We start from the raw sequence: 23,921 nt of genomic DNA on the forward strand, positions 1-23,921 counted from the left end.
CTAATTTTAGGTTTTTCACCCGATCAGAACCAAACCAGTGGAGAAAGACCCTCTGGAGAGTGAATATCAATAATTATCTAAAAAAAAAAAAAAAAAAAAAAACTGTCACAAACTTTACTGTCACAAAGGGATGCCAAAATGTTCAAAAGGGACAGTGACACTTTTAGTAAAATGCCTGTAACTCCTGAACGGAATGAGATATCTTTGCCAAACACAGAACACGTATGTAAGAGCTCAATCTGAGGTCACAGGACAAAAATTGTGGAGCTTGGCCATTTGTCCAGTCAACACGAAAATCGCTGTGCACGGGCTTGGTCCAAAGTGCCACAAGTGTCTAAGGACATTTGTGTATCTCAAAAAAAAAAAAAAAAAAGTCCGCCATTGGCCAATTAAAGTTTAAGCACCTATTAGACAAGGTTAACAGAGGCTGATTGGAATAAAATTTGGTGCGCCTGTTTGACTCACGGCCCCAAAGGTCTGTGAGAAATCTGAAAGAAATCGGCCACTGGGGGAGGTGACATTGCACTTTTCAAGTTTGTAAACCGCATTTTTTAAGGTTGTTTCATTAAGACCCTAAGGTTGTTTCACACATACATGCAATATTCATATATATATTCAGTATCATATGATAGAACTCCTCATTTGGGAGAACTTTGCCTTTAGAATCACTGCTGTCAATTAAATTGTTTGTTAAATGATTGCGAACATGTAAACTTTTGCAAACTAGTTCTAGGTTTTTCGCTCAATCTGGAAAAAACTATGCAGTACAACTCTCTGGACCCTCTAGGTCAATAACTATCAACAAAAATGTTGAGATGTACCATTTGGGAAGCTATAACGGGGTCGTTTAGAAAAGGGGCCTGTCCGAATTTACCCAAAATCCTATAGAGAAAAAACTCAAATTTCTAAACTCAAAACGTGGTGAGCACATGCAACCGGTGATTCTAAACAAGCATGCAAAGTTTTAAGGCAATCGGACCATAGCCGGCGCTACAACATTCATAACCTAAAAAAACAATATTTCTATGGATTTGCCAAAAACGTTTTTTTAAATCATTGATTTAGGTGGTTACAGGCTTGCTAAATAATATATAGTTTATTTTTCATATGTGTTTAAATGGCTGTAATCACTGCTTGCAGTTAATTTTTTTTATAATGTAAAAAACAATGATTTTTTCATACATTTTTTCATTTTTACAGAAATGTTACACTGAATGATCATAGAACATTGTTTCACCCATAGTTTGACATTTTATTTTCACAAACATTATCTGAAACATTAAAGTAAACACCTTACTTTGATGTAATGCTTTCTACATATCATTTTAGATCAATTTTATTTAATGCAGATACCAAAACGTCTCTTCTTTAATCAATATACTATAAATAAATTTCATAATTTAAAACAACATACAGGTGAATAAACAATGATATAATTTACAAATAATTGACATTTTCTGAACTTGTCACTTTTTGTGGTAAAAATCACTGTAATGGCCCTTGGTTTTATTATATTTAACTTTTACTTAACTGCCCATAAATCATGCACTACTAAGAACCTGTAAGACCTTGTTTGACCAAAATATTGTTTGTTGTCAAGCTCGGGAGATTGTAGTTCATTCATACACTGAAGGTGGAGAGAATCTGGGGAACTGCAGAATTCACATCAAAATAAAGCATTTGCAAACATCTCTGCTAAGAAAAGAAACATGAATCAGGTTGGATTTAGTCACTTCTAATCAACATGATGAAAACCAGTTGTTTTCAGAAATCAGGTCAGACCACATGACTGTTGGAATGAGACAATCGCGGGCTTTATCAAACGACTCGTATTCATGAAACGGTCATTGGCAATTATACGCGGCCGCAGGAAGTTTCTGGGGCAAGAGAGGAGATAAGATAAGATAAGCCTGCAAGAGGGCAGAACTAACATCGCAAGAGAAACGCATTAAAATACTCTAAAATGTCATTGCACGATGCATTTTAGCAACCGAATTAGTTAAATCCCAGCTTTCACGCATCAGTAAATGAGCTCTGACCTGTGGCAGAGAAACAAACTGGCTGCTCCGCTGACAGGGAAGGTTAAATACAGAACTGCTTGATAAGTGACTCTCCAATTAAGCTTAATTGGCCTTCATTAGTTAAACAGGAAGACAAGCCAAGTGAATGCAGGACTACTGCATTAGAGGATTTACTAGTCGAACTGGCTAATTTGGGAATGCAACACTAGCATACTGCAAAGTGCATAGTATATACAGTTGAGGTAAAACATTTAGGTACACCTTGCATATTTTTTCATTTAGTACTGCCCTTCAGAAGCTACAGAAGTTTTTTTTCTTCTGGAGCATCAGTGAGTGTTTGAACCTGCTGTAATAGTTGCATATGAGTCCCTCAGTTGTCCTCAGTGTGAACAGATGGATCTCAAAGTCATACAGTCATTGTTGGAAAGGGTTCAAATACACAAAAATGCTGGAAAACCAAAGAATTAGTGGGACCTGAAGGATTTTTCTGAAGAACAGCAGCCAGTTTAGATGTTCAGGACAAACAAGGGACTCATGAACAACTATCACTAAACAAAACACTGCTGTGGATCATTCAGGTAACAACACAGTATTGAGAATCAAGTGCATGTAAACATTGAACGGCATAATTTTTACAAACGCAACTATTATTTTCTCTTGTTGACTATATGTAAACGTCTTATGTAAAACATCTTATTTAGGTCGGTACTAAAAAAAAAAAAAAAAAAAAAAAAAAAACACACGCATTTTGCATGATCCCTTTAATTTTAGTAAAATAATTAACATTTTACAAAGTGTATCTAAACTTTTGACCTCAACTGTACTTTATACTTTTTTAAAAATAACATTATGTAAATACACTCTAAGGATGATAAAGGTTCATGGAAACAGATGCCAATAAACAACTGCTATTATATTCAACTCATACAGTGCATTGCATTGTGCAAATGTACCAAATCAACCAGGTATTCAATGCATACACCAATTTATGCACGGTAAGCACTACATACTGCAAAAACAGTATGCCAAAGTTTTCAGTTTAGCTTAATATGTTAACCTATAATACTAAGAAAAGCCTAATTAGTTTTTACTATAACTATTAAGAATGTTCAACATCAAATTAGGTTTAATTAGCCAGGAGTGTCTGTTCCCATGATTCTGTGCTTGTCCTTTTGTGAAGCATGTTAATTAAACTATTCTCAGAATAAATTGCTTAGTCCTAAAAATAGTCAGAGAAAGTCATGTCAGCATTTTCATTTTATAGGTCTATTGTTCCCGCATGAGCATGTACTAAGCTTTTGTTTTACTTGGCAAAAAAAGTCTTACAGAAATACTATGGTACAGTGGTTGAATCAGATTACAAGAGATAGATTGACATTGAATGGTTTTCATATTCATGCACCAAGACAATTTCAATAATACCATTATGCATGTGCAAAAACCACAGTATTGTATGGTATTGATATGGTACATGTTCATTATGCATGCTCTGTAAATCAGGAGTGGTAAAATTATATATAACAATCCTTTAAAAGAAGTATTTACAGTAGCAAGTTTCATTAATTCCAATCAATCATCTTTGACTAAACATGAACAAATCAAATTCAAATTATGTACAGTATAAGCTAAATATGGTACATTTAAATTGCGCTTTGTTAAACATGCTAAATAAAATGTATCTTTAATGATTCATTACACTGACATCAGTTTTCAAAGTTCATTTTGACATTATCATTGCTTCAAACTTGCTGTAATATTGTTATCTAGCCCACGTGTATCACGTGAAGGCATACTGAACTGATTTCTAATATCGTTTTGCCAAAGGAAGGTCAGATGAAGGAGGTTAGAACATCAATTCATCCAGCATCAGCTCCCATGAGGCTCACACTAACACAAACCACATTATCGTGACCACATTACCGCACATCTGTCAAGGTTACGGTCCATTTGACACAATAATTGAAACTCCTCACCCATAAAAACAGCATTTTAAGAGTTCATAATAAGAACGACCAGTCTAATAAATACAAATCCACTCCAACTAACACAACGGCTGATGAGTTTTCATTATTACACACAGAATGATGTCAGCTTGGTTTTGAGGCCTTGATGCATATCAGGCCTCTTAGGAATCTACAGGCAAAAAGACTCTTTTCACTGAACAAACTTTAGGTTTCAGGCTTAAAACTCATAAGAGTGATATAATGATTATATGTGAAAGGTGGCAATTTATACATAAATGTGACCCTGGACCAAGAAATCAGTAATAAGTGTCAATTTTTCAAAATTAAGATTTACGCGTGAATAAATCAGCTTTCAATTGATGCAACTATTTGAAAATCTTGAATCTGAGGGTGCAAAAAAAAATTCCAAATACTGAGAAAAATCGGTTGTCCAAATGAAGTTCTTAGCAATGCATATTACTATTTAAAAATTAAGTTTTGATATATTTATGGTTGGATCCCAATGATTTTTGGCATAAAAGAAAAAGCAATAATCTGACCCATTTATTTTTGGCTATTGCTAAAAATATACCCATGCTATTTAAGACTGGTTTTGTGGAATAAATACTAAATAAATAAGCTTTCCATTGATATATGGTTAGGTCAATATTTGGCTGAGATGCAATCACTTGAAAATCTGGAATCTGAGGATGCAAAAAATCTAAATATTGATAAAAACACCTATAAGGACGTTGAAATGAAGTACTTAGCAATGCATATTACTAATCAAAAATTAAGTTGATGTATTTACTGTAATTTACAAAATATCTTCATGGAACATGATCTTTACTTAATATCCTGATTTTTGTCATAAAAGAAAAATCAATAATGTATTTTTGGCTATTTCTACAAATATATATATTGTGCATGTTTCGTTGTCAAGGTCATAGACTCAATTCCTAGAAAATGCATGGCTCTTACGAACAAAGACTCTTATACTACCAACCTGTGTATGGTTCTGTTCAATAGCCTTACCAACTGTGCAAACTGCACTTTACTATCTCGCACAGCAACTGTGAAAATAGGAACAGGAAAAAGGCTGAGTCGAGAGAAAGTGAATAGAACAGAGTCCACAAGCGGCTGCATGCCTCCCTCTTTCCTTTAGATGGCCAGCCGGCACAATAGGCCAGAGGTATGCGCTCGAAATCCCTCTCATCTCAGATCCCAGGATCCGAGCGTCGGGGTCAGTGTCCCAATTGTCTGGAGCCACTGGAGAAAAGCGAGCGAGTTTAACCCTCGTGGCCCCCGAGTCCAGCGGCAGCGTGGTTAATGACTGATCCGCTTTCACTGTCTCTACTGTGAGTCAACAGAGACTCACCGACCAGAACAATGACTCTCAATCCATGCTCAAATAGACAACGACCACTGGGAAATAAGTCGAATCCGAATGTCAATAAAGTGTTTTTACGATGCACCATCAATCGGCCATATAGGAGGCACTGAATGTAAACAATGCCACTGAACCAAACAAAACTTGCATTTTTTGCTAATTATTGCTGCTGAAAATGATCAATTATTGTCATGTTTTGAGCTGTACTAGTCAGACCAGAGTGCAAAAAATCTGTCTGAGGAATAAAAGTCGTTTGTGGTTGGCCAAACTGAACCAGGACAACCTTTGTGTTTGTTCTTATAATTTCCGCTCAGGTAGGTGAAATATTAAAGGAACAGTTCACTTTCAGAACAAAAATTTACAGATAATGTACTCACCCCCTTGTCATCCAAGATGTTCATGTCTTTCTTTCTTCAGTCGTAAAGAAATGGTGTTTTTTGAGGAAAACATTTCAGGATTTATCTCCATATAATGGACTTCTATGGTGCCCCCGACTTTGAATTTTTAAAATGCAGCTTCAAAGGGCTCTAAACGATCACAGCCGAGAAAGAAGGGTCTTATCTAGTGAACGATTGGTTATTTTCTAAAAACATTTGAGAAAATAACTTACTGTACTTTTAATCTCAAACGCTCGTCTTGCCGAGTTAGAAAAGACGAGCATTTGAGGTTAAAAAGTATATAAATTGTTTTTTTGTTTTTTTAGAAGATCGTTTTGCTAGATAAAAGCCTTCTTTCCTCGACTGTGATCGTTTAGAGCCATTTGAAGCTGCATTTTAAAAGTTCAAACTCGGGGGCACCATAGAAGTCCATTATATGGAGAGAAATCCTGAAATGTTTTACTCAAAAAACAATTTCCTTATGACTGAAGAAAGAAATACATGAACATCTTGGGGTGAGTACATTATCTGTAAATTTGTGTTCTGAAAGAGAAAATATCTACAAAATTTTAAATCAAAAAGGATTTTCTAGACAAATATCTGTTTAAATATTAATTTAAGAAAAAGGCAGTTTCGCTACACAAGACACTTATTTCTCAGCTGGGATTGTTTAGAGCCCTTGGAAGCTGCATTGAAACTGCACTTTTTTTTTTTACCTTTAATCCATTGAGCTCTATTTAAGTCCACTATATCCATCCTGGAATGTTTTCCTCAAAAAACGTAAATGTAAAAAAAACGCAACCCGGTATCATTTCAGCTGTTTTGTTTTGTGTGATGTGATGTGACTCAAACTGTTTATGAACAAGAGCTGTTATCCACACAAGGGTCAAACGCTAGCGACTCAAAGTGATGAAATTCTTTTTCCCTCCTTCACATGCAGCACTCTGTGATAAATTGTGCAGGATTAAATGCATGTAAGCCGTATGTCGGTCTTAGCCTACATTTCACTGAACCGCGTGTGCAGCTCAAACTTTAGATCATAAGTGGGTCATAACATCTCACAGTGCTCTGTGTCACCACATATCACGACCCCTGACCAGACGGGTCGTCAGTAGTTCTGCATCACCGCTTCTTCATTCAGATATTTACTCTCACTTGTCTCAATGTTCTCCACATAATGCAAAGAGTGTGCAGTATGACCAAATTCACATAATAACAGATGTAAGGTAATGGTCTCCTAATAAAGATGATTTTTTTTTTTTTGCCAGAAATTGGTTTAATGTTAAAATGTATAAGTTAAAGTGCATTTATTGGTTATATGTGAATTCAATTTCTATTTTTATTCTAACTGGGGCTCAACCGATTATCAGCCTAGCCGATTATCGGTGCCGATATTAAACATTTTTATGGTCATTTTCAAAACATATTTGCTGCAAAAAATATTTAAAAACAAAATAAAAATAATATAAATAAGCTAAAATAAAATATAAATTACATTTGAAAAAAAAAACATAAAAATTAGAAATTTTGTCTTGCCAACTAAATGAAATAAGTTTGAGCTGAAGAACTAAAACTTAAATATACAGAAATATAATGTGAAAAAAAATACATGACTAAAATTAAAATGAAAACTGCAAATGTAAAAGTTAATTCAAAATATTAATCGATACCATTATAGCATATACACTACCAGTCATAAGTTTTTGAACAGTAAGTTTTTTCATGTTTTTTAATAAGTCTCTTCTGCTTACCAAGCCTGCATTAATTTGATCCAAAGCACAGCAAAAAAATAAAAAAAAACTTTAAAATATTTTTCCAATTTAAAATAACTGTTTTCTATTTGAATATATTTTAAAATGTAATTTATTCCTGTGATTTCAAAGCTGAATTTTTTGCATTATTACTCCAGTAACATTCGACAGAAATCATTCTAATATTCTAGCATTCATCTGAAATAGAAATCTTTTGTAACTTTGTAAATGTCTCTATCATCACTTTTGATCAATTTAAAGCACCCTTGCTAAATAAAAGTATTCATTTTTATAATAAAAAATAAACAATAAAATAACAAATACTGACTTCATGCTTTTGAATGGTTTAGTGTATAATGTTACAAAAGCACTTTATTTTATTTCAGATTAATAATGATCTTTGGATCTTTCCATTCATCAAAGAATCCAGATTTTTGATGATGATAATAATAATAATAATAATAATAATAATAAATGGTTTCTTGCAAACAGCAAATCAGCATAATAGAATGATTTCTGAAGGATCATGTGACTGGAGTAACGATGCTGAAAATTCAGCTTTGAAATCACAGGAATAAATTACATTTTAAAACATATCCAAATATAAAACAGTAATTTTAAATAGTAAAAATATTTCAAAATAGTATAGCTTTCTGTGTTTTAGATCAAATAAATTTAGACTTGGTGAGCAGAAGAGACTTCTTTAAAAATCATTAAAAATCTTACTATTCAAAAATGTTTGACTGATAGTGTAAATAAAATTACCATAACACTGATTTAAAGGTGACCTTGATTATTCTTAATTATCTGAAGAAAAAAAAAAACACCACATAAACATCTCAAATCCCATACTATTATCAGAGAAAGGTCGAAAACGGATTAAGAAAAACGTAATGTTTTGACCTTTAGCACAGTTTCTCTCTGCATGTAAATACGATTACCAGCGTTCTTGCGGCTTTGTGCGTGTCAGTTTATGTTTTGACATCAAACGCAGAGAAAAAACAGATGATCTCATTTATAGAACTGACATCAGTGCACAAAGAGCTTCGCATTGAAAACAAAAATACTATTCTAAATCATATAGTACCAACCCTAAATTCTCTAAATTCAACATCAGCTGCATTCTACATTCTGCCCATGTAGTGCTCAAAACCCAGTAAAGGAGAAGTTCACTTCCAGAACAAACATTTACAGATAATGTACTCACCCCCTTGTCATCCAAGATGTTCATGTATTTATTTCTTCTTCAGTCGTAAAGAAATATGTTTTTTTCACTTTTACGGTGCCCACGTTTTAACTACCAAAATGCAGTTTAAATGCAGCTTCAAAGGGCTCTAAACGATCCCAGCTGAGGAAGAAGGGACTTATCTAGTGAAACGATTGGTTATTTTCTAAAAACAATTACAATTTATAACCTTTTTAACCTCAAACGCTTGTCTTGTCTAACTCTGCGTGAACTCTGTGCATTCCAGTTAAAGGCAGTTGTCGAAAAACTCCCATCTCATTTTCTCTTCCAACTTTAAAATCGTCCTACATTGCCATTTTACCTTTTTTTGTAAAGGCCGTTTGATCATCTTTGCATGTTCACTTTGTAAACACTACACTGATACTTCTGTAGGGCAACTTTGAAGTTGGAGGAGAAAATGAGATGGGAGTTTTTTGGCATACCCTAACTGTCTTGATCCAGAATACAAAGTTCACGCAGAGCTAGACATTACGAGCGTTTGAGATTAAAAAGTAAATAAATTGTAATTTTTTTTAGAAAATAACCAATTGTTTCGATAGATAAGACCCTTCTTCCTTGTCTGGGATCGTTTAGAGCCCTTCAAAGCTGCATTTATACTGCATTTTGGAAGTTAAAATTCGTGGGCACCATGGAAGTTCACTAAATTGAGAGAAATACTGAAATGTTTTCCTCAATTTCTTTACGACTGAAGAAAGAAAGACATAAACATCTTGGATGACGAGGTGGTGAGTAAATTATCTGTACATTTGTGTTCTGGAAGTGAACTTCTCCTTTAACAACATGTTCTAGAGAACAATCTCTGAATTGCATCCATTAACACAAAGCACACTCTGGAGGAAATAGGCCTCCACAGAAAGGGTCCGAAAGGATCTATCCATCAACCAACCCCAGATCACATGTGGCATTTGGCTAGTGATTGGATTACAGTTAAATCAACCACAAATGCGCATCCCTGACACATGCAGGCACATAAACATGAAAAGAAAAGAAAAGCATAAAAGTCAAACAGGCTGCATGACAAATCCCATTGAGCCTATAAAGAAGTGATTAAAAAAAGCAGTACAGTACACGACAAATGAGCTGTTCCTTCCACTTTAATCCCTGATGCATGAATACTGCAAGACGTCACTCGTGCGGCTGAGAAACGCCAACATCTGACAACAAAATGGATTTGTGATCTGTTCAATGTTGAAACACTTCCTTGCATAATGAAACACTGCGATTCTTTGCTCTGTTCGTCTGAGTACCCTGACTTGTAAATTTATGACACCAATGAAATGAGTTCAGCATGTTGAACAATGCAGGGGGGGGGCATTATTTGTGCAATTTAATTGGGTGCTTACAGTGCAAAAGTATTCCCACTTCAGCTTCAGTTACTGCCAAACTCTATCATAGATGTTTCAGTGAAGCCCTAATGGCAGAGGCAGAACAGAACGAGTGACAAAACATAGATAACCAACTTATATTTCATTTGCAAAACGTAACATGCTTACATTGGGTCTGTAACATGATTACATGAGGCTGGAAAACACACACTCACATATTCACCTCTGGTAACGCTTAAAAAATATCCTTACAGCATGCTGATTCACCAACTTTCTTTTTAAAGAGATGTTTCAAGTAAGTGATCAAAAAGGCTAAATTTATTTGATCAAAAATACAGAAAAAACAGTAAAATTGTGAAATATTTTTGCAATTTAAAATAACTGCTTTCTAATTGAATCTATTGTAAAATGTAATTTATTGCCATGATGCAAAGCTGAATTTCCAGCATCATTACTCCAGTCTTCAGAGTCACATGATCCTACAGAAATCATTCTAATATGTGACGCTGGACCACAAAACCAGTCATAAGGTACATTTTTTGAAATTGAGATTTATACACCATCTGAAAGCTGAATAATTAAGCTTTTCAATGATGTTTGGTTTGTTAGGATAGAACGATATCCTATAATTGTCCAAATGAAATTCTTAGAAATGCATACTACTAATCAAAAATTAAGTTTTGATATATTCACAGTAGGAAACTTACAAAATATCTTCATGGAACATAATCTTTACTTAATACCCTAATGATTTTTGACATAAAAGTTGACCCACACAATGTATTTTTGGCTATTGCTACAAATATACCTATGCTCCTTAAGATGGGGTTTTGTGGTCAGTGGTCACACATGCTGAATTACTGCTTAAGAAACATTTTATTTGACATTTGAAAACAACATTATAAATGTCTTTACTGTCACTTTTGCTCAATCTAATGCATCCTTGACAAAAAAAAAAGCATTCATTTCTTAATCTTAGTCATTTGTAACAGTACTCAAGGATGCATTGTGGGACTGAATCTATACACAACAACAGACAGAAGGGTAAAACAACGTCAATGACAATGCCAAAATTAGCATCAGCATATATTCCCAGTGCCAGTAAATCAGTGATACCTGCGCAGAAACGCACGACAGCGTGCAACACAATAACATCTGTACGAAACTCAATCAGGGCGTCTCCTCCTCCCAGTTGCAAGATGAGATGGTGTCGGGGTGGACGCGTGCACATTGACGAATGATTGATGGATATATACCTGCTCAGATTTCATATGTGTATTCATGTCCTTACAGTTAAGAACAATGTCAAGTGCTCGAGCCAAAGATCAGGATACAGAATACAGCCAGAGGTTAAAGAGGGTGTTACACAACCTGCCTTACAAATAAAATTAATGCCTCCACAGCATCCTATCAGTCAAATCATGAGCCAAACACATCGAAATGAGATAAAGACGCACAAGAGTAACTTGTAAACAATAGTGACATCCAAACTGTTCAACCTTATTCAATTTTCAATGTGAAGGCAGTGTTATACTAGTAACCAATAGGACTTCTGAAATAAATTTGATATAGGATTGTTCTTCAGAAATGCATAATGCAAAATGACCCACATTTGGTTTTTGATCACTGAAATTGGGTAAAATCCAACAATTTGCACATAGAGCCATATTGAGATCCCCATATCTCTGGAACCAAACCATATAGGACCTTAAAAATTAACATACCAAAAGAAAAGTTTGTTAAGAACCAGAATCTAAAAGGATATTAAGATATCTTTAATACTTGAGTTACAGACACGCAAACTTTGGAAAAGCATTTATAGCACACAGACAGGTATGTTCTATGCAATTGTTTTGATAGAGGGAAACAAGATACATTTCTAGTTTTAACATTAATTGCTATTCAGATTGTCCTCTTTAAAAGAAAAAAGTATTAGATGTCTGCAAAGCAACCCACATTTGGTTTTCGACCGTTGAAAATGGTCAAAATCCAACAATTTGAACAGAGGCACATTGAGATCCCCATATCTCTGGAACCTAAACATACAGAGATTTAAAAATGTATATACCTACAGAAAAAGTTTAAGAATCAGAACCAAAAAGGATATTAGTATATCTTTAATACTTCTTGGGCTGCAGGCATGTAAACTTGGAAAAAGAACATTTATGGCGCTCAGACAGGTACAGTCCAAACTTTTGGTCTGTACTGTACCTGTCTGAGCGCCATAAATGTTCAGACCAAAAGTTTGGACAGTACTGTAGATATGAATTCAACTGAAAAAACTTGTGAAAAAATATCTTTCAGGTGGTCAAAAAGCAAATAGCAAATAGCGGAGCTCTGCAGCCACCTGCTGGTAAAAGTTATTTGTAGTTGTTTTTTTTTTACTTTTAAAACTGGATTTTCCAAAAGATGGGCAAAAATCTTACACTAAACCATGTGAAATTATCCATGTTATCCCCATGAATTAAAGTGGGTCTTTTATAAAGTGAATTTTACATAAAAAAGCAGTTTTTGTATAAAAACCCATTTTAAAATATTTATTAATTTATATATATTTAAAATATATCACTAACCCACTGAAAACTGCACAAATGTAGAGTAAAAACTTTAATAAACAGAAAAATATACAGTACAGACCAAAAGTTTGGACACACCTTCTCATTCATTTGCACTGTGTGTTCTATGCAAATGTTTAATAGAGTGAAACGAGATTTCTAGTTTCAACATTATTTAATTTTCAGATATTCCTCTTTAAAAGAAAAAAGTATGAGATGTATGCAAAGTGACCCACATTTGGTTTTTGACCATTGAAAATGTGTAAAATCTAACAATTTGTACATAGAGCCACATTGAGACCCCCATATCTCTGGAACCGCACCATATAGAGCCTTTAAAATAAATACATCCAAAGAAAAGTTTGTTAAGAACCAGAATCCAAAAGAATCTTAAGATATCTTTAACACTTCTTGAGTTGCAGGCATGTAAACTTTGGGAAAAGACTATTTATGGCAGGTATGTTCTATGCAATTGTTTTTGCAGAGGGAAATGATACATTTCTATCTAGTTTCAACATTATTTGTTTTTCAGATATTCCTCTTTAAAAAAAAAACAAAAAAAAAACAAAGCTGTATGCAAAGCTACCCACATTTGGTTTTTGACCAGTGAAAATGGGTAAAATCTAACAATTTGCACATAAAGCCGCATTGAGAATCCCATCTCTTTAAAACCGAACCCTGTAGGGCCTCTAAAATTAAGATACCAAAAGAAAAGTTAAGAACCTTTAAGAATGATATTAAGATATCTTTATTACTTTTTAGGAAACAAATTTAGGAAAAAGAACATTTATAGAGCTCAGACAGGTATGTTCTATGCAATCGTTTTGATAGAATAAAACTAAACACATTTCTAGTTTCAACATTATTTGTTTTTTAGATATTCCTTTTTAAAAGAAAAAAGTATTAGTTGTATGCAAAGTGACCCACGTTTGTTCTCGGTCAGTGAAAATGGGTCAAATTCAACAAATTGCAAGAGCCACACTGAGAATCCCATCTCTCTAGAACCAAACCATTTTGAGCCTTAAAAATTAATATACCAAAATAAATGTTTGTGAAGAACCAGAATCTAAAATAATAATAAGATATCTTTAACATATAAAAAAAAAACAGTTGTATGCAAAGCCACCCACATTTGGTTTTCGACCAGTGAAAATGGGTAAAATTTAAGAATTTGCACATAGAGCTGCTTTGTGAACCCCATGTCTTCAGAACTGAACCATATAGGGCCTTTAAAATTAAGATACCATAAAGAAAAGTTTGCTAAGAATCATAATCTAAAAAGATATTAAGATATCTTTAATACTTCTTAAGGTACAGACATGCAAACATTGGTTTCTGACCACTGAAAATGTGTAGAATTTCACTCATGGTGCCATATTGAGACTGCAGTATCTCTGGAACTGAACCATATAGGGCCTTACAAATTAAGACACCAAGAGAAAACTTTGTTAACAATCAGAATCTTAAAAGGATATCAAGTTAACTTGAAAACTACTTGAGTTACACTCATGCAAACCTTTGGAAAAATGCTTTTTTCACCATTTTTGAACAGTCACCATTGGTATGTAATGCAACAAAGATGGCTAAAGTCAACAGATTTTACTAATAAACCAACCAATCTCTATGTAGAAATAACATCATAATATAATTTTAGTCTGGGAAGTTTCCGAAATTTGGTTTTGACGGGGAATGACCCAACAACATGTCTGGGAAAGCCGATAAAACGCTCAGTTTTTTGAAGAGATAACATTTTCCACATTCCAAAACCAACAAGAAACATTTATTGTCATGAAACTCGCATCTCCGCCAATTGACAACAGTTACACAAATACGGTTCGAATAAACAAACAGGCCTGTTGTGGCGTCAACCAGCAGCTGGCAGAGATCTGCTCTGATGATGCCAGTCACAACTGTTGGTCATTAACAAGTACAAGAGAGAATGAACCAGACGGGTGACTGATTACAAACCAAGCACACATTTGCATTGCTAAAGATTCATGATATGCAATAAAAATGCCAAACAGACCTATTATTCTAGTACCCATCTTTTCTCCAATGCACCTAAACCAAACATTTCTGTGACATTTTGATCTATAGATATGCTTCAAATCTGTGGATTGCCTAATTCATCATGCGTCAAACAAAAATCAATCATATCTCTAAAAGAAGACACATAATAAATCATTGAGGTTTGGAACACATACTTGGTGCCAACGGTTTGTATAAATCACTACAAGCTTTACTAGTGACTATAGCCTTCGGAAAGGCCATTTTTGATGGGCTCCATTAGTTGTTGAATGAACTGCCAGTAAACATGAAGAGCAGATGGCCTCTACTAATCCATTTCATTTGGAGTCCATCGTCTCTTCTGGTTAAACATGAAATATCCTTGTAATATCACGCAGTGAGGGCGATAGCAGAGATAAACAGTTGTCTTGGCATCCTTTGCTCCTGATTGTCACGTCTCAAGATATTCTATTCCTATCCAACGGCTTAGACGCACGGCTAAGATTCATATGTTTGCCGTCTCAAAACCCTAACATGTTTCCATTCCTGACAAACTAAAACAATGCAAATAACCCATCAAAATGCATACCAACTTGGTGCACATTAAACAATGCACTCCTGCTCGACGTGAGGGTAGCGAGCAGCTGTCCACCTGTCCTGACAGATGTTATTTTCAAGAGAAGGTTTTAAAACGAGCTTTAATTTCCTGTCATTATGTTATGAATGCATTCAGGAGTGTAACGCAAGACAAACATCCGTCTGCAGTCGCTGTGCAATCTAAACCCAGCGATGGGAAGACAAACTTCTCGCTTCTCCCAGGGGAACGTGAGGAAGCAACGAGGAAACTTAAACATGCCAATAACAATGAAAATGCAGTAAATCAAGTAAAGTCAAGCTACGTTTATATATATATATATATATATATATATATATATATATATAGTGCTTTACACAATACAGATTGTTTCAAAGGAGCTTTACAGTAATAAACAGGAACATCATATATTAATGTTGCAATCAATCATGTTGCATCAATTTTAAAGTGCTTTCAATTTCATCTACAAAGCAACTCTACAGAAGAAAACTCATTATTCAGATTCAGAATTGAGATTCAATGTCAATTAAATTCAGTTCAATAAGTGTCAATTGTTGAGACTATGAAACTATTTAAAATGCACATTGACCTTGTCAATATTCTTTAAAAACAAAATTGTAAATTTTACTTAACCAGTCCAATGTGGCATCTTTGTAGTTTGCTTAGCTTCTTCCAAATGACAGATTAATTAGCACTAGTGCGTTTGATCGGATGTTCTGTCATGTCAACAACAACATACCTGGTATTTGATAAGTCTATTTGTGACCCTGGACCACAAAACCAGTTTTAAGTAAAACGGATATTTTAGTATACATATACATATACATATATGGGTATATTTGTAGCAAAAGCCAACAATACATTGTATGGGTCAAAATATCAATTTTTCTTTTACGCCAAAAGGATATTAAAGTAAAGATCATGCTCCATGAAGATATTATGTAAAATTCCTACCGTAAACATATCAAACCTTAGTTTTTGATTAGTAATATGCATTGCTAAGAACTTCATTGAGGAAACTTTGAAGGTTTCAATATTTTGATTTTTTGCACCTTCAAATTTCAGATTTTCATAGTCAGTTGTATCTTGGCAAAATATTGTCCCATTCTAACAAACCATACATCAATCGAAAGCTTGTTTATTCCGCTTTCAGATGATGCATAAACCTTAATTTCAAAAAAATTGACCCTCTAATGACTGGTTTTGTGGTCCAGCGTCACATTTATTCATGCATGACTAGATGGTTAGCTTCTATCTTCATTTAAAGTCGGCATGAAATTCATCTGTTTTCTAAATGCATGTTGATCTTATTGTGAACAAATCTTCAGTGCATATTTCACTTTTTTTGTGCAATACTCATATCTCAAAATCAAATCAGCAACTGATGGATTGAACCAAGTCCCAGCCTTAAATTTTTTATTTTTTTGATAAACCATTTTACCTGAAAAAAAAAAAAAAAAAAAAAAAACCTATTGCTACTTCAATTCAATTTCATCATAACTTTAACCATGCATCTTCTGCAACCAAGTCACTTTTTTGGGCAAATAAATACTCAGATAGCTCAAATATAATTGTCTCTGTATATTAAACCACACTTTTAACAGCGCACTTCACCTTGAAGAACAATGCACTTCGGAGTCTACGAAGTATAAAGACTTTCCAGGTGGTTTCATCCTCAGAGACAGGGATGCAATTTTGTTCGCCGGTATGAAAGAGGTGAACATCAGAAGGTTTGTCCCCCTTGTCCTTGTCCCTCACGTATTACTGATACGGCTATAAAGAAAATGACTTTATTAACCTTGACACAAGGACTTGGCTGTGCAACTTGTCTAATCAAACGTGCAATTACCTGACCATAATCTGATACGCGCCGGCTGTTCGGAAGACAGAGAAAACACTCATAGTGAAGCCCTTTGAGTGACACAGCATAAAGACACCTTAACATAAAGAGGCACTAAAACACTTTTGATGCTTTCTTTGTTCAGAGCAGCATGAAGAATGATCACTTATTATTACCTATAAAGGAGCAAAAAAGTACTAAAGCATCCAGAAATTATATTTTGATATATACTGTTGTACTGAATGATTGCCATTTTTATATGCCTATTATTTACAAAGATCATGAAATTACCATGGTGCAAAAACAAAAACGTTAATGTTATCGGTGGTTTCCTCAAATGAAACGACAAGAATAAGATAGAGCAAAGCCTACAGTAGTTTATATACTTAAATATCATCCTAATTCATCACATATCAAGCATCATACATCAAAACTGCAACTAAATAGTCAACATACTAAAAAACATTCACATCTCAACAAGTCTACCATATAAACTGTGTTACTGTGAGATTAACCTGTGCAGGCCAACCGTTTCAGATCACAAAACTCATAATTCTGCCTTGCAGAGACTAATGGATTGGAAACATGTGGTATGGATAATCACTATAATAGAAAATTTGACAATGGGACTGGATTGTTGATCCAAAAGCACATTCAAGAGCCCTCTAGTGGATATCTGACAGCCTATGTTTAAACTCAACTTTATCTTGAGTGCCTTTGTTATTTAAAGCACAGTCCCTGAGCAACATTTGAACCTGATAACTCCAGAGGTACTCCAAAGCCTATAATAAATCTAATAAACATACAAAATGACAAAGTGCATGTGTCTAATCCATACACAAGTTCTCAGTATTGTTTCAAGGACACACACATCAACAGTGAGAACTCACGTAGTGATTTTTCACAGGCTTTTAAAACAGAAGGACTTCCTCAATAATTGGTGAGCTGTCAAACATACATCCTTTTGGGCATCGTTTGCTTTGACAACAAGAAACGCGCCCGGAACGCGCCCAAAACGCGCCCGAAACGCCCAAACCTGCTGCACGCTACTATGACGCCTATAGGTAGGCAGCTTTCTAGGCTTTAAGTCACAATCCAAGGGTTTGTGTTCCAAAACCTAACACATCCTTAATGCACTAAAAGAAACTCATTGCAGAAGCTATTGTTAGAAAAATCGCAACACAATAAGTAACAACTGCTTGGTTGCAGGCTACTTTTCAAGAAAGTGAATCTTACCTTCAGCATTCAGGGTGAAAGAAACTCCCATAATGTGCAGATGAAGCTCAGTCGCATTCCTTTAAAATACAGAGCCAGTGAATGACCATATTCCACATAGAAACACTGATGTTCACAGAGCAGCTGGTACCTTCACCCTCCACTCACTCAAGCCAAATACTAGCGTTTGTTCGGATCACATGAAGCCGGTCTGTGGCTCCGCCCACCGCGGCTGATGATTGGTTGAGCTGTTGCCAAACTCCGCCCACGCACTTGTTCACAGGGAGGGCAGGAATATATATAGTGTACAGAGGTAAATAGACTTTTCAGCTAAAGGCATTTCTGAAAACTTCATAGTTTTCACATCAGGTCCTTTAGAATTAGATTGTTTGGTCTTTGGGTATTTAAGAATGAAATATTCTTGGATAGCAGGATAGAAAACAGCTATGATCTGAACCTGGAGTAACACTGGCCCCAACTGGAAGACTGAGGGAAAATCTTTTATTACAAAAGGACATCAAGGATCTTTTTTGTTTTACACTACCAGCCAAACTTTTTTGAATAGCAAGATTTTTAATTATTTATAAAGATTTATCTTCTGCTCACCAAGCCTGCATTTATTTGATCCAAAATACAGCAAAATCAGTAATATTGTGAAATATTTTTACTATTTGAAATAACTGCTTTCTATTTAAATATACTTTAAAATGTAATTTATTCCTGTGACCAAATTTTCTGCGTTATTACTCCAGTCTTTAATGTCACATGATGTTTGAGAAATCATTCTAATATGCTGATTTGTTGTTCCATAAACATTTATTATTATTATTATAATTATCTAAAACAGTTGAGTACATTTTTTAGGATTCTTTGATGAATAGAAAGATCCAAAGATCAGCATTTATCTGAAATAAAAAAAAAAACATTATACACTATACCATTCAAAAGCTTGAAGTCAGTATTAATTATTTATGGGGAATAATTATATGGGGAAATTAATACTATTATTTAGCAAGGATGCTTTAAATTGATCAAAAGTGATGATAAAAAACATTTATTATCTTACAAAATATTTCTATTTCAGATAAATGCTCTTTTTCTGAACTTTCTATTCATCAAAGAAACCTGAAACAATTCTACTCAGCTGTTTTCAACATAATAATAATAGTAATAAATGTTTTGTTTGAGCTGAAAATCAGAATATTAGAATGATTTCTGAAGGATCGTGTGACCGGAGTAATAATGCTAAAAATTCAGCTTTGATCACAGGAATAAATTACATTTTAAAATATATTCAAATACAAAACAGTTTTTTAAATAGTAAAATAGCACTGTTTTCACTATATTTTGGATCAAATAAATGCAGGCTTGATGAGCAGAAGAGACTTCTTTAAAAACATTAAAAAGCTTACTGTCCAAAAACGTTGTAGTGTAGTTAAAATTGTGCAGACCATAAAATAAAATAAATAAATAAATAAATAAATAAATAAATAGATAAAATAAAATAATTAAAAATGTAGCTGTATCATAGACTAATAATATACAAAACAACAAATATAGAAGAGTTTCACTTCGTCTATCAGTGTTATGCTTAGGCTTTTTTAGCTTTTTATCGCTGAGCAAAACGCTTAAAAAACATTTAAGAAAGGAAAAAAAACTAATAAACTACATTTCCCAGTACCCCACGGCGTTCGTGACGCACAAATTCTGAGACGACGTCGTTGCTAAGCGACGCGACGCTCTCACAATCCGCTTCCGAGTTTGGTTTCATCTCCGTTACGTTTAATATGTAAACAGTCTTTCTTTAAAGTTATTATTTATATAAAAAAAGCGTCTTGTTTTATTTCCACGCCAAGGAACATGTCATCAACGCAAGAAACGCTTTTCTCATTGGAACTGCTGATCGATTATGTTCGCTTTGACGCTTCACGTGGCAATGTTTTGGATCCTGCGGTGGCTGTTCGCTTCTTAGATTTCCCCACACTGCTGATATACCAATCAAAACAAGACGATCTTCCATCTAAATCAGGATACGCCGATCTGTGCCTGTCTCCCGAGGCTTTATCTCAACCAGATGATGAAGAACATCTGAAGTATTCCTTCCATAGAGGCAAATCCTGTCTTTTTAAAATCAATTTGCACTCGCTACATACTCATCTCCTAAATACGCCTCTGTACGCAATGGTGTTGGATGTAAAAGACGAGATTCCCAAACTTATAGGAAGCTCGTTGATTTCCCTCGCTAAAGTGACGGAGAAAATCAAGCTGGATGTGGATAAACACGGTATTGGCAACCCAGCAGCTTATGGAGAAAGTCTGATCACTCCAATATGCAATCTAATGGGGAACAGCATTGGTTCCATTTCTCTGGCTTATAAGATTGTAAGTCTAGGAGCTCACTTAATTTCTCATATACCAGAAAACAGAGTTTATGAAGTTGGAGTAAGCCGTGGAAAAGGAGGACAAGATCCATTAGTGTTTGCAAAATGTCCTGAAACAGATGAGATGCCACCAAAGGTGTTTGAGAACCATTCTGGGAATGTCCTTTTGCAGCAAATAAGCCTTGATGGACAATCTACTGATGTTATGATCTCAGAAGCAAAGCAGCCAGGGGTTCCAGCTTTTACTCAAACTGAGCCAGCAAAACAGAGAGTCTCATGGTCTGAAGACGCACAGGAAAACACAACATTCTGCCCTCCACCTTTGTTTTACAGCTCCAGCGGGAAGAACCGACAGGAGAGTAAAAGTAAGATGTTTATAATTCACCCAAAAATTTAAATCCTGTCATTAATTACTCACCCTCAATTGCTTAACCGTTAAACTGCCCGCTGTTCTTCAGAAAAATACTTGGGGTCCCACAAATTCTTTGGTTTTCCAGCATCTTTCGCGTATTTGAACCCTTTTCAACAATGACTGTATAATTTTGAGATTCATCTTTTCACACTGAGAACAACTGAGGGACTATTATGCAACTATTACAGAAGGCTCAAACGCTCACAGATGCTTCAGAAGGAAACTTGGTAAATTAAGAGCTAGAGGGTGTAAACTTTTGAAAGGAATGAAGATGTGTACATTTTTCTTATTTTGCATGTACAGAATATTTTTTTCATTTAGTACTGCCCTTCAGAAGCTACAGAAAATACTTACAAGATCAGGGTAAATTTAACTTATTTAGTCTTCTGGAAAACATGTATTTACCCCCAGCTCTTAACACATTGTGAAGCGTCAATGAGTGTTTGAACCTTCTGTTATAGTTGCATATGAGTCCCTCAGTTGTCCTCAGTGTGAAAAGATGGATCTCAAAATCATACAGTCAAAAATACACAAAAGATGCTGGAAAACCAAAGAATTTGTGGGATTTTTCTGAAGAACAGCAGGCAGTTTAACTGTTCAAGACAAATAAGGGACTCACAAACAACTATCAACAACAAACAAAAAACAGCTTAAGAATCAAGCGTATGTAAACTTCTGAATGGGGTTGTTTTTATAAATGTAACTATTATTTTCTCTTGTGGACTAAATGTAAACATCTTTTATGTGAAATATCTTATTCAGGTCAGTGCTAAATAAACAATAACATGCATTTTATAAGATCCCTCTTATTTCAGTAAAACAATTAACATTTTGCAGATTCTGCAAGGTGTATGTAAACTTTTGACCTCAACTGTAAATATCAGCATCTGCACCAAATTTCATATTTTTGCTCAAATTGATCTGTTTTTTCTTCTATTTCCTTACTATATGAGCTATAAAACCCTGATGTGCAAATATGGTACTCAACAAAAAACAAACATTCAAACTCTTCCATTTAAAAAAAAAAAAATATATATATATTATTTCTTATTTCAGACTTTACAGGGTTACTTGCAACAATGGAGAGTCTTAATATAGAAGATCCAGAAGATGTAAACAACGATGTAGAGTCATCTGACCAGCATGATTTTCCAGAGATGACGGCTGTAAAGCCGGACGGATCAAGGAAGTTAACTTTAACTCCAAGTTTGCAGCATAAAGAGACAGACTCAGCTCAATTTGGGGATGTAATCAGACAGTTACCCCTGCTGAACGCTTTACTAGTTGAGCTCTCACAGCTGAACGTCCAGACGGCACAGCAGCCTTTATCTGTTCATCCTAACCTGGCCTGGTTGTACACATCACCGCAGGAGCCTTCAGGAGCAAAACCCAAAGCTGAGAATCAGAAAACAAGTCCTAAACAGAAACATGATCAAAGCAAGATGAAAGCAGTAAAAAGTGACAAGGCGGTAAAAAGAAACAAAGAAAAGTTGCAACCTAAGAGGACGCTTAAATGTGGCTTGACGAACACTTTTCGCCTCAGACTCAAAATGGTCAAAGCAGGTACCAAACGGCACGAATGCATCGAGTACCAGGATGCAAAACACACCCAGCCATCATCATCTGAGCGTAAACATGTTTGTAAGTCAGTTAGCAGAGGGGTTTGTTTGGATGAAACTGTTGAAACATTAATTAGCAGTTTGGAAAATCACCCAACACCAATTGAAACGCCATCAAAATCACTAACAAGACCAAGTGCTGGAAAACTCAATGAGGAAAGTCGTTTGAATGACAAAGACAAAAAAGTTCAAGTTCATATTCCAAGTCAATATTCAGACCACAGTGACCAGCATTCAGCTTCATCAATTCATGATTATAATCTTGGCTTACAAAGAGGAGATAGCAGAGCAAGCAGCCGTCCTTGCAGGACAAGCCTAAGTAATGGCTCCTTCCAACAAGAAGAGTATCAGGATGACTTCACAAGCCTAAACACAACTGATGGATACTCACCCGACCCCTTCAGCAGCCCAGAACCAAGCAGACGTAAAAGAAACAGCGGTTCAAGCACTTCAAGCACCTCCCACCCAAGTAAAGCTTTACCTGTTCCTCTCAAAGCGGAGAACTCTCCGCAACGCTCTCTGAAAAACACCCACGTCATCCGGCCACGTCTTCAGACCTCCGCTCTGAGTCTGTCTTCAGTTGAGGATGAGTCTGAGTCTGGACGTCACAGGCCTGGATCGCAGAGCAGCGGACAAAAGACTCCATCTGTGCGCAGGACATTTGGAAAATCAGAGAGCTTTGACAGTGACCCGGGTGATAAGGGCATGACATTTAGCCGGGTGTCAGAGGACTCAGATTTAGCTGCTAATAACCCGGTGGTAAAGTCCATTTCGTCATCACAGCAGACGGATGCTGAAGAGGAACGGGACAAACTGGGCTCTCTGGGACTGGACAGGAATTACCATCACATTTCAGAACTAGTGTTCAACAAACTTCCAGGCTATACGCTGTGATTGGACAAATAAATCTGCGAAAATCTGATTTGTTAGTCGATGTGAATATGCTTTTATATACTGTATTGATGCATTTTTATCAGAATTTGTGAAAGAGCAAATAAAAAATTATTTGTTACAGGAATAAACACAGTTGTTTCCAAATCAGAGCCTTGAATGCATTGATAAATGATTAATGAACCAGTGTTAAGTCATCTGGAAGGGACAAAATTGTAATGTGGGTTATATTGAATTAATATGTGTTTTAAATGAGATGCATCATGCTATTCTTACAAAAAAGTAGTTAAAACATAATGGTAATGTTGTATAATATACATTTGATAAATTTGTTATATGCACTACCAGTCAAA

General features: G+C 35.1%; 2 protein-coding genes across 2 annotated transcripts in view; one reads left to right on the top strand and one right to left on the bottom strand.

Annotated features, from left to right (window-relative positions):
* The window catches only part of LOC141325830 (signal induced proliferation associated 1 like 2), a 187,379-nt gene extending 168,955 nt beyond the window's left edge, over positions 1 to 18,424 (bottom strand). Inside the window, exon 1 of the mRNA XM_073834561.1 lies at positions 18,287 to 18,424. The gene's annotated coding sequence lies outside the window, so the exon portion shown is untranslated. The remainder of the gene's footprint in view (positions 1 to 18,286) is intronic.
* A 1,618-nt stretch (positions 18,425 to 20,042) lies between these two features.
* map10 (microtubule associated protein 10) lies at positions 20,043 to 23,694 on the top strand. Its single transcript, XM_073835171.1, has 2 exons — positions 20,043 to 21,011; positions 22,115 to 23,694. The coding sequence occupies exons 1-2, from the start codon at positions 20,126 to 20,128 to the stop codon at positions 23,569 to 23,571; spliced, it is 2,343 nt and encodes a 780-aa protein (XP_073691272.1). The 5' UTR covers positions 20,043 to 20,125; the 3' UTR covers positions 23,572 to 23,694.
* Positions 23,695 to 23,921: the final 227 nt, after the last annotated feature.

This window comes from Garra rufa, chromosome 2, assembly GCF_049309525.1.
Source record: "Garra rufa chromosome 2, GarRuf1.0, whole genome shotgun sequence".
Classification (NCBI taxonomy): domain Eukaryota; kingdom Metazoa; phylum Chordata; class Actinopteri; order Cypriniformes; family Cyprinidae; genus Garra; species Garra rufa.

What these genes read in the sequence shown, in the direction of transcription:
- map10 (XM_073835171.1), top strand. Translation starts at nt 20,126, where the DNA reads ATGTCATCAACGCAAGAAACGCTTTTCTCATTGGAACTGCTGATCGAT. An exon ending in GAACCGACAGGAGAGTAAAA is followed by an intron (nt 21,012 to 22,114) that starts GTAAGATGTTTA and finishes TTCTTATTTCAG; the next exon opens with ACTTTACAGGGTTACTTGCA.